Raw genomic sequence first — 12,242 nt, forward strand, 5'->3', positions numbered from 1 at the left:
CCCAATGAAAATTAGTTTGACAATTCGAACATATATTTTATGGAAAAAATATGTTGTATGTTTCTAGAAGATGCAACATGCTGCCTTGTAGACAACATGAAGGAGCGCTGCACATCACTGTTCCATTTGAGTATGTTTCTAGACGATGCAACATGCTGCCTTGTAGACAACATGAAGGAGCGCTGCACATCACTGTTCCATTTGAGTATGTTTCTAGACGATGCAACATGCTGCCTTGTAGACAACATGAAGGAGCGCTGCACATCACTGTTCCATTTGAGTATGTTTCTAGACGATGCAACATGCTGCCTTGTAGACAACATGAAGGAGCGCTGCACATCACTGTTCCATTTGAGTATGTTTCTAGACGATGCAACATGCTGCCTTGTAGACAACATGAAGGAGCGCTGCACATCACTGTTCCATTTGAGTATGTTTCTAGACGATGCAACATGCTGCCTTGTAGACAACATGACCGAGCGCTGCACATCACTGTTCCATTTGAGAATGGCGCTCCCCGGCACCGCTTTTGCCCATTGACCTGTGCACTGCGGCTCAGGTTATTATAACATAAACCACGTGATAAGCGTATGATGACGTCACACTGTTGACGTCTGCATACTTCGGTAGCTAACAAGCACGTTTGCGAAAACTAGAGTTTACTTTGTACTGTCGTTAATCATTTTTCTTGTTGACTTACTGAATAAGGATTATTTTCTTTCACGCTCCGAATGTAAAATTGACTGGTTGCAGTGAAGAGTTGTGGGTTATATCACGATTCCAGGACCACACAGCAGCATCGGGACTCTTAGCTTTCCTTCACTGTGGGCCAAATCATCAAAAGCTTTTAATGGATACAGCAAACAACACTTCTACAGAGACAATGTGTGACTGCAAGGACAGTTTACATATTGACAGGCAACTGCGTCAGAGAACGTTGGAGAAATGGAAGAAAATTGCCCCAGTCTCTGATAATTATGATGGTGGTGTTGATGATGGTGATGATTATGATGATGGTGACGATGATGCCTGTGACAACAGTTCTAAAACCAGAGACAAGCCCTACCACTGCTTAGACTGTGGTAAGAGTTTTACCTGAGTCAATCATTTAAAAGACACAAGAATAGTAAAGAAAAATCTCACAAATGCTCTAATTGTGGTAAAAGTTTCACCGGACTGGAACATTTGAAAAAACACCAGCGAAGCCATATGACTGACAAATCATACCATTGCACTAACTGTGATGAGTGTTTCTCTAAAGCAGCACAACTAAGAAGTCACATGAAAGTGCATGCCGGGGAAAAGCCTCACCTCTGCACCGACTGTGGGAAACTATTCCAGTCGTTACACGCGTTTGAAAGACACCAGCAGAAACATGCTAGAAAGATGCTTCACCAATGCTCAGACTGTGGTAAAGGTTTTACCAGAGCCTATCACTTGAGAAGACACCAGCATACACATAAAGAGAAGTCTAATCACTGCTCTGATTGTGGTAAGAGCTTCACTCGATTGGAACATCTAAAAAGACACCAGCGGAAACACAAGGAAAAGACACGTTACCACTGCTCTATGTGTGAGGAGAAGTTCTCTACACAGGCAATGTTAAATAGTCACCTGCAGGTACATGTTGGAGAGCTACCTCACCATTGCTCTGACTGTGGAAAGGCGTTCTCAGACAAAAGACAATTTGACATCCACCAGAAAAGACATCAGCGAAAAACTGTAAAAAAGACGTCTTACCTTTGCAGTGACTGTGGAATGACTTTCAGCAAGCCAAGCACATTTAAGGTGCACCAGAGATCTCACACAGGAGAAAAACCATACAGCTGCTCAGAGTGTGGGAAGAGTTTTGTCCAGTCCACCACACTCGGGATCCACCTCCAGTGGCACGCTGGGGCGAGGGCCAGCTACTCCTGCCCTGTCTGTGGGAAGACTTTCTCTCGCTCTAACAGTGTGAAGAGACATCAGATGGTTCACACAGGAGAGAGACCTCATGAGTGTCCCTGCTGTGGGAAACGCTGCTTCCGACGGAGTATTCTGATCATACATGTGAGGAGTCACACTGGAGATAAACCATATGTTTGTTCTGAGTGTGGGAAGAGGTTCTCCCAAGATGGCGACCGGAAACGACACCACCCTGACCTCTGACCTGAAGAGGACTGCAGGCACAGACAGGCTTCAGTAGAGGCACACCGATCCCAAATCCACCCTCAGCCCCTACCCTACTAGCTCATACCCCCTAGCCCCTATACCAGGGGGTGGCAAACTCATTCCTGGAGGATCTAGTGTTTTTTATTATTTCCTTTCCATTTGTGTCCAATTAACACCTAGACAACCAGGTGAGGGGAGTTCCTAATCAAGTTCAAGGGAGAAGCGACAACCCGCAGACATTCGGGTGTCCAGACATTGATTTTGACTTAATGGCTACATTTGACTCATCGCATACTGCTGCTACTGTTTATTATCTATCCTGTTGCCTAGTCATTTTATTTCTACCTGTATGTACATATCTACCTTAATTATCTCAAACCTTCACATCGACTCAGTACTGGTACTCGAGTGTGTATATATCATTTGGATTTTTAATTTCTATTTTTTTCTTCTATTATTTGTTCCTTTTTTCTCTGCATTGTTGGGAAGGTTCCATAAGTAAACATTTCAATGTTAGTCTACACCTGTTGTTTACGACAATGCACCACTGCTCTATACCCTTTACCCCCTAGCACCTAAACCCTAACCCCTACCCTGTAGTGAAAATCTGATAAATTGTTCACCCATTGTTAAATTCTATGTCAGGTTGTTTGCTTTTCCATTTCCTCCTTTAATTATACATTGCTATTTGAGATGTGCTGTACTGTGTTCAGAGAACAGTCCTGTAGTTCTCCCTTTCTGTTAGACTCACATTTGCTGCTTTCCAAATAACATTTGACAAACGTTTAGGCCACAGGGTAATAAATGTTTGTGGACCACTATGTTATTAGTTTGTGTTTTTCAGTCACTTTGATTCAAGTTTAACAACCAGTAATACATTCATCAGTCCTTGTTTATATCATTGTAAACCAGAAGGTGAAAGTTGGGGTGTGCTGAGTTAGCAGAGGCTACGATTACACACAGTCCTATGTTTATGTATTCACAGTGCATTCGGAAAATATTCAGACCCCTTCACTTTTTCCACATTTTGTTACAGCCTTATTTTAAAATGTATTAAATTATTTCCCCCCCTTATCAATCTACACACAATACCCCACAATGACAAAACAAAAAACAGTTTTTTAGACATTTTTGCAAATGTATTAAATATAAAACATCTGAAATATCATATTTACATAAGTATTCAGATCTTTTATTCAGTACTTTGTTGAAGCACCTTTGGCAGCAATTACAGCCTCAAATCTTCTTGGGTATGACGCTACAAGCTTGGCACACCTGTATTTGGGGAATTTCTCCCATTCTTCTCTGCAGATCCTCTCAAGCTCTGTCAGGTTGGATGTGGAGCCAGGATCAAGGGAAAGATGAATGGCGCAAAGTACAGAGAGATCCTTGATGAAAACCTGCTCCAGAGCGCTCAGGACCTCAGACTGGGGCAAAGGTTCACCTTCCAACAGGACAATGACCCTGAGCACACAGCCAAGACACTGCAAGAGTGGCTTTGGGACAATTCTCTGAATGTCCTTGAGTGGCCCAGCCAGAGAATGGACTTGAACCCGATCGAACATCTCTGATCTGTGCCTCGATACAATCCTGTCTCGGAGCTCTACGGGCAATTCCTTCGACCTCATGGCTTGGTTTTTGCTCTGACATGCACTGTCAACTGTGGGACATTATATAGACAGGTGTGTGCCTTTCCAAATTATGTCCAATCAATTGATTTACCACAGCTGTAGAAACATCTCAAGGATGATCAATGGAAACAGGATGCACCTGAGCTCAATTTTGAGTCATTGCAAAGAGACTGAATACTTATGTAAATAAGGAATTTGTGTTTTTTGTTTTCAATAAATGTGCAAGAAGTTCTTAAACGGTTTTCACTTCATCATTATGGGGTATTGTGTGTAGTTTGATGAGGATCATTTTTTATTTAATCAATTTCAGAATAAGGCTGTAATGTAACAAAATGTGGAAAAAGTGAAAGGGTCTGAATACTTTCCGAATGCACTATATATTGTGTTTGTGTGTGTGGTAGAAGGTCAATGTAGAGAAACCTCAGTAATGCAACTGAAACTGTATTGTGAACTGTGCTTAATAAACAGTCAATAGTACATGCTATTAGAATAAAAATACCCTAATGCACATGTAACAGACAATAATACTACACAGAAACACAAGGGGGTTTGTGATTTCATTTTTATTATCATCAATTGCCCAATAGTTTAAAGAGGGCCAGGAAAACAGATAGGTCCACAATCAGCTAGTTATACAGTACAATACAACAGCATTCAAATGCAAATAAGCTCATTTGATCATCATATGAGGGCACATTATTCTGAGTAGCATTCACTGTTTACAAAGGACACGTCCAGTGTGGGAACCTAGAGTTATTAACTATGTTGAAAACCAGTCCCTGCTTCTATGTATGTAGCTATTTACAACTTACATGCAGACACTAAAGCCAGTTGAGAACAATAGGCTTTATTCACAGAGCACACAGACTTGACAGACCACTCTGGCCAGACAATAGCCTAGTGTCAAATGATAACATCAACATTTAAAACATCTTTACCTTTAGCCTATATAATACTGATGAAATAGTAATATGCAAATACAATAGTTTATAAAAAACGCTACACAATGGATAGGCTACACAACAAGTAGGTCCCACTGGGCACAGACATCGTTCAATGTCTAGTTTTCATTTACATGTGGTTGATTTGTCAACTAACGTGAATTTAACTTGAGATTAACCAAAAATGTAACCTTGTCATTGGATTTGGGTTACAAGTTGGGTGAATAATACGAAATTCCCTTAGTTGATTGATCACTGTTTCAATGTTTTGGTCGTTAGCTGCGCTCTCGGTGTGTATGGCTTCATTGGCAACATTTTTGATTTTATTTTCTGGTCGCCAGACCCCTATACAGCGGTGTAGCCTACAACACACAGCAATATATGTTCGATAAAAATATACACTGATTTCAAACTGAGGAAGTTAAAGTTTGGTGAAGTCGGCATGCATAACAGACAATCAAACCACATGAAAAAAAGTATCCTGATATCGTCTAGCCTACACATCATTTCCCTTATCAAAGCCTCCGTTCTAGGTGACCACAATAAAGATAACGAATGTGATGGGCATCAAACAGGAAGGGTAGACATTAACTTGTCTGTCCGGTTCCTGTGGCAAGTTTGGATGTGCGTAAAACTCTCTTTTCATCACCTACACATAATGTCTCTTGTCGAAGTCTCCGTTGGCCGAGATGGTCTTGGTGGGATAGGCACTCTTGCCTCGCTGGGGACAGGAGCAGCACAGCATGGTTCCCCCCAGAAGGAGCAGGGCTGTGGCGGCCCAGCCGATATAGATGGCCGCTCCTATCTCCCTCTTCTTGGACGAGGACACATCTGGGTTGTAAAAGTCTACTATGATGTTATTGGCCATCCAACAGAGGGGAACCAATACCAATAGACCGCTGATTATGTAGACCACCCCACCGGCGTGCACCACTTTTGCTTTCACCAATTCGGTCTTGATACAGTTAGTGCACTGCGCCCCGGCAATAGTCACCACCAGCCCCGCCACCCCAAGAACCGCCGCGATCACCGTGAGGGCGCGCGCGGTCTGCAGGTCATGGCTGAGCGCCAGCACCGAGTCGTGCATCTTGCACTGCATCTGGCCGGTGCTCTGCACCACGCATGACATCCAGAGCCCGTCCCAGTTGGTCTGCGCGACCACGATATTCATATCGATGAACGCCGTCACCTTCCACATGGGCAGCCCGCACGCGATCATGACCAGGAGCGAGCCCAGTAGGCACAACCCCATCCCCAGGAACTCCAGACAAGCAGAGAGCATGGTGAGCCTTTTTCTTCTTCAAATACAAAGAGGAGATTGAACAAAAATTTCATTTAATATCCACTAGAATATCAGAAAAATATCTTCTCCTATTCGCTGTAGAAATGTTAGGCTTATAATATATGAACTAAGATATGTTAGGATATTAACCTGTTTAGTAAGGTATATAGGCTCTCTAGCAGGACAGGATCTATGTACATCGCTGTCTGAATCCACTCTGTGCAGGATGGGGTGCGGGGTTTGTCATTTGTGGGACGGCTATTCGTACGCCACAGTTCAGATCAACAGTTACACTTATATGTCAAAACAAAGTGGACAGACTTTGAGCCAACCGGCGGCAAGGGCATTCTCCGCTTCAGCCAATGAGCAGGCAGAAGTTGCATCCAGGGAGACAAGAGTTTCGTGAGGAGAGCTGGTGTGTGTGTGGCAGTAACAGAAAAAAACAACAACAGATGTGCAGGTTGCCCCATGATTGACTAGGCTCTCTATATGAACTACAGTCTACCTTCATTGTATTACAGAAATTAGTATTTGCAATTAGTATTGAATGCAGGTAAAACTAAGTACAGTTGAAGTCGGAAGTTTACATACACCTTAGCCAAATACATTTAAACTCAGTGTTTCACAATTCTTGACATTTAATCCTAGTAATAGTTCTCTGTCTTAGGTCAGTTAGGATCACCACTTTATTTTAAGAATGTTAAATGTCCGAATAATAGTAGAGAGTGATTTATTTCAGCTTTTATTTCTTTCATCGCATTCCCAGTGAGTCAGAAGTTTACATACACTCAATTAGTATTTGGTAGCATTACCTTTACATTTTTTAACTTGGGTCAAACTTCCAAAAGCTTCTCACAATAAGTTGGGTGAATTTTGTTAAGTTTGTAGGCCTCCTTGCTCGCACACGCTTTTTCAGTTCTGCCCACAAATTGTATATGGGATTAAGGTCAGGGCTTTGTGATGACCACTCCAATACCTTGACTTTGTTGTCCTTAAGCCATTTTGCCACAACTTTGGAAGTATGCTTGGGGTCATTGTCCATTTGGAAGACCCATTTGTGGCCAAGCTTTAACTTCCTGACTGATGTCTTGAGATGTTGCTTCATTATATCCACATAATTTTCTTCCTCATGGTGCCATCTATTTTGTGAAGTGCACCAGTCCCTCCTGCAGCAAAGCACCTCCACAACATGATGCTGCCACCCCCGTGCTTCATGGTTGGGATGGTGTTCTTCAGCTTGCAAGCCTCCCCCTTTTTCTTCCAAACATAATAATGGTCACTATGGCCAAACAGTTCTATTATTGTTTCATCAGACCAGAGGATATTTCTCCAAAAAGTACAGTCTTTGTCCCCATGTGCAGTTGCAAACCATAGTCTGGCTTTTTTGTGGCGGTTTTGGAGCAGTGGCTTCTTCCTTGCTGAGCAGCCTTTCAGGTTATGTCGATATTGGACTCATTTTACTGTGGATATAGATTATTTTGTACCTGTTTCCTCCAGCATCTTCACAAGGTCCTTTGCTGTTGTTCTGGGATGTATTTGCACTTTTTGCACCAAAGTACGTTCATCTCTAGTGCGCGCTAACCAAGGTTGCCAGGTGCATGGTGTTTCCTAAGACACATTAGTGCGGCTGGCTTCCGGGTTGGATGGCGCTGTGTTAAGAAGCAGTGCGGCTTGGTTGGGTTGTGTGTCGGAGGACGCATGACTTTCAACCTTCGTCTCTCCCGAGCCCGTATGGGAGTTGTAGCGATGAGACAAGATAGTAGCTACTAAACAATTGGATACCACGAAATTGGGGAGAAAAAGGGGTAAAATTCACACAAAAAATAAAAAAATAAAAAAATAAATATTAAAATATTAATCTCCAATGCGACATCACAATGGACAGATTGCACCACAGTGTGTGTGTAGCAGGGGTATGGACAGCCATTGGGCGGTTAGGTATGACTCCTTTGGGTTTCCATGAAAAGTGGGGGGAAAACGTGATACGCTTCCGCATGTAATATTTGATTTTGATTTATAAGTTTACTGTTGAAGCTGCTTCACTCAACTCTGCCTCACACCACACCATTACCAAGTTAGTTTGCTTCTTAGCTAGCTGTACAAAGTGTAAGAGTTAGCTTTAGCCTATTTAGCTAGCTCAAACCAGCTAATCTGCCACGATGTATATCAGAAATTGGCTTTGCCAAAGTACCCAAACAATGGAGAAGGAGAGTGATGAGCAGTAGCAGCAGCATCAAACCACCGAGGTGACGGCCAAGCCCAGCAGTATTGGAGGAGCCAGCCCAGGTTAGCCTAAAATCCTAAAATCCTACCCTTGCCGCAGGTTTTCTGTCCAAAAACATTAATTTAATAGCAACTGGTTCATAGGAAGAGAGTGCCCGGAATACTTGCTTGATGCAGCATTTTGTTTCCCATGTCGAAAGTTCTCTGTTGGATCCAATGCTAACAAGGACTTCACTCAAGCTGAGTATTTTAACTGGATGAATGCTATTGATTGTACCAAAGATTTTGGATTTGCTAGGCAGTTATCATACAAAAAGCATTTGAAATGCACTGCACTGTGGAAAGAAAAACTAGTTCGAAGTGCTATGGAAACATCGGTGTCAACACAAATATCCCCACGTGCATTCGGAAAGTATTCAGACCGCTTGACTTTTTCCACATTTTGTTATGTTATAGCCTTATTCTAAAATGTATATTAAAAAAAAATCCCTCATCAATCTACACATAATACCCCATAATGACAACTCGAAAACAGGTTTTTAGAAATGTTTGCTAATTTATAAAAAAAACAAAAAACAGAAATACCTTACTTACATAACGATTCAGACCGTTTACTATAAGACTCAAAATTGAGCTCAGGTGCATCACGTTTCCATTGATCATGTTTTGGTACCCCTCCCCAGATCTGTGCCTCAACACAATTCTGTCTCGGTGCTCTACGGAGAATTCCTTCAACCTCATGGCTTTGTTTCTGCTCTGACATGCTCTGTCAACTGTGGGACCTTATATAGACAGGTGTGGGCCTTTCCAAATCATATCCAATCAATTGAATTTACCACCGGTGGACTCCAATCAAGTTGTCGAAACATCTCAAGGATGATCAATGGAAACAGGATGCATCTGAGCTCAAGTCTCAGAGAAAAGGGTCTGAATGCTTATGTAAATAAGGTATTTATGTTTTTTATTTCTAATAAATTAGCAAAGATTTCCAATATTTCGTTTTTGCTTTGTCATTATGGGTTATTGTGCTGTGTAGATTGATGAGGATAGATTGTTTTATTCAATCCATTTTAGAATAAGGCTGTAACATAGTAAAATGTGGAAAAAGTCAAGGGGTGTGAATACTTTCCGAATGTACTGTAAGTCATTCTGGACAAGAGCGTCTGCTAAATGACTATAATCTAATGAAAATGAATGGCAACTTCAAAATACTGTGATGCTTTATCACTTACAAACCTTGTTCTTACCAAGCTAACAAAGGTAGGCATTGACACAGAAAACATACAAAGTCAATGTTATGACGGCGTGAGTGTGATGTCTGGTAAAAAGGGGGGTATGCAGAGAATATTGCAGGACAAAGTAAACAGAGAAGTGCCAGATGTTCATTGTTAAAACCACCAGCTTCACTTAGTGGTCGATTACGCGATGTAATCTGAAATAGCACTGGAGGACTTTTATAATGTCTGTGACTCACTCTACAGGTTCTTAAATAAACCAACAATGGCTACCCTGTACACCAGAGAAACCTCGAAAAGACTACTGGATCAAAGGTGGACTGGAATCCTGGCTACTGTGTTGTTGTTAAAAGTTGTGATACCAGTGTGAAGTTCCTCTCTGACATCGAATGTATGTGTTCCTACAACACAGAAGTAAGACTCGGGGCTACAGGGCTGCTGAAGGCGGTGACGGATCCCAGCTTTAAGTTTACAACCACCATGGTGCACAAAATTTTCAGTCTTCTCGGACCACTTTTACATTTTTAATTTAATTTTTTAATTTTTTAATTTAAACTTTATTTAACAAGGCAAGTTAGTTAAGAATAAATTATTATTTACATTGACAGCCTACGCCGGCCAAATCCGAATCCAATCGCCTTTTGTTTTACGAGGCCTACTACCTTGTATCTCTGTTTTGTTCTAGTCACATTCATTGTTTCAAATTGTTGCAATTCTAAGCCAAACTGGTATTCAGTATTTTTGTTTGCATGCATGAATAACTACGCTACTACTTTCAGCATTTAGTCAAAATTATTTAGGTAAGAAAGCTATGTGTACGGCTGCATTCACTTAGGCTGTTTGTAATAGGGCAATTGCTCTATCTATCTATCTATCTATCTATCTATCTATCTATCTATCTATCTATCTATCTATCTATCTATCTATCTGTTTTGTAGCCTATATTCTTTACCAAATGGCCTTGTTGTAGGGCACTGTCCATTGTGCTGATACAGCGCAGCAGAGATAGGCTATAGATTTCGGAGTCTGCATTTAAACTTTATGTTTATTGTGCAGTGGCAGTCGGTGACATTTAAGATGAGGGAGGATGATTTTTTGTTGTTGTTGAGCATGGCCTTATTTCTATTACAACATATTGGATGACTGTCATTCATCATCCATTCACCCAGCTCAATGTAACATCGACAAGATTAGGCTACTACATGATACTCAAATGTTCCCTACACCTATCATGAGGTTGCTACAACCTACCCTAAGAATTAATATTTACAACGTAGGTGCACAGGTTGAGAGAAATTTGAGTAATCAAGTTGACAGACACTGACACATTCAATACCGCCTTGCACACACGTGCCCGCATCTAGCTGATCTAAGGTACAATCATTGGTCCAACAGTTGCAAAAAATAGTTTCTTTTGGACAAATAAAGGTATATTTATCCCCGTTTCGTTCTGTTTAGAAACGTTTTTCAACAGAATCGGCGGAATGAATACACCCCAGTGTCAGAAGGTGAGTGTAGCTGGTGCATGAAGTCAGGCGCTGGAGAGCAGAATGAGTGAGCAACGTACTTTACTCAACAAGGCACAAGGTAACAATTACACTTGACCAAAACAAGACGGTAAAGATAAAGCACGGGTGAACACAGCACCCGTCAAAAAACCAGCCATCAAAATAAACCTAACTGAACATGTAATAATCCCGCACAAAACCATGGGGAAACAGAGGGTTTAAATACAGGAACAACTTATTGTGAAATGGAAAACGGGTGTGTGAAAACAAAGACAAAACCAAAGGGGGAAAAAAAGTGGATCGGCAATGGCTAGTAGACCGGCGACGCCGACCGCCGAGCACCGCCTGAACAAGGAGAGTCACCTACTTTGGTGGAAGTCGTGACAGTACCCCCCCCTTGACGCGCCTCTCCTTGTTCAGGCGGCGGTCGGCGTCGCCGGTTTACTAGCCATTGCCGGTCGGCGCTAGCCTTTTGCTGCCTCACGGCCCATTGTAGGTGCACATGGGCGGCGTCCCAGGTCTCCTCCAAGCGCTTAAACCATTCGTCCACCGCAGGAGCTTCGATCTGGCTCTGATGCCAAGGTGCCAGAACCGGCTGATACCCCAGTACGCACTGGTAAGGAGAAAGGTTAGTGGCGGAGTGAGTTTTGGGCCATCTCTGCCCAGGGGATGAACGCCGCCCACTCCCCCGGGCCGGTCCTGACAATATGACCGCAGAAACCTAACCACATCCTGGTTTACTCTCTCCACCTGCCCGTTACTCTCGCGGTGAAAACCTGAGGTGAGGCTAACCGAGACCCACAGACGTTCCACGAATGCTCTCCAGACCCTGGACGTGAACTGAGGACCCCAATCAGAAACTATGTCCTCAGGCACCCCGTAGTGCCGGAAGAAGTGTGTGAACAGGGCCTCCGCAGTCTGTAGAGCCGTAGAGCCACAGGGCGAAGGGAGGAGACGGCAGGACTTAGAGAACCGATCCACAACGACCAGGATCATGGTGTTGCCCTGTGAGGGAGGAAGATCTGTCAGGAAGTCCACCGACAGGTGCGACCACGGCCGTTGCGTTATGGGTAAGGGTTGTAATTTCCCTTTGGGCAGGTGCCTGGGAGCCTTGCACTGGGCGCACACCAAGCAGGAGGAAACATAAACCCTCACGTCCTTGGCCAAGGTGGACCACCAGTACTTCCCACTAAGGCAACGCACCGTCGGACCGATGCCAGGATGACCCGCGGATGGTGACGTTTAGGCCCAATAGATCAAACGGTCGTGGA

At 43.0% G+C, this 12,242-nt stretch overlaps 2 protein-coding genes across 2 annotated transcripts; one reads left to right on the forward strand and one right to left on the reverse strand.

Annotated features, from left to right (window-relative positions):
* The first annotated feature begins 883 nt into the window (after positions 1 to 883).
* Positions 884 to 2,148, forward strand: LOC115120906 (zinc finger protein 239-like). Its single transcript, XM_065018090.1, has 2 exons — positions 884 to 1,082; positions 1,265 to 2,148. The coding sequence occupies exons 1-2, from the start codon at positions 884 to 886 to the stop codon at positions 2,146 to 2,148; spliced, it is 1,083 nt and encodes a 360-aa protein (XP_064874162.1).
* A 2,178-nt stretch (positions 2,149 to 4,326) lies between these two features.
* Positions 4,327 to 6,265, reverse strand: LOC115128865 (claudin-5-like). Its single transcript, XM_029658991.2, has one exon. It carries the CDS (start codon positions 6,003 to 6,005, stop codon positions 5,373 to 5,375), a length of 633 nt encoding a protein of 210 aa, XP_029514851.1. The 5' UTR covers positions 6,006 to 6,265; the 3' UTR covers positions 4,327 to 5,372.
* Positions 6,266 to 12,242: the final 5,977 nt, after the last annotated feature.

This window comes from Oncorhynchus nerka, linkage group LG4, assembly GCF_034236695.1.
Source record: "Oncorhynchus nerka isolate Pitt River linkage group LG4, Oner_Uvic_2.0, whole genome shotgun sequence".
Lineage (NCBI taxonomy): Eukaryota > Metazoa > Chordata > Actinopteri > Salmoniformes > Salmonidae > Oncorhynchus > Oncorhynchus nerka.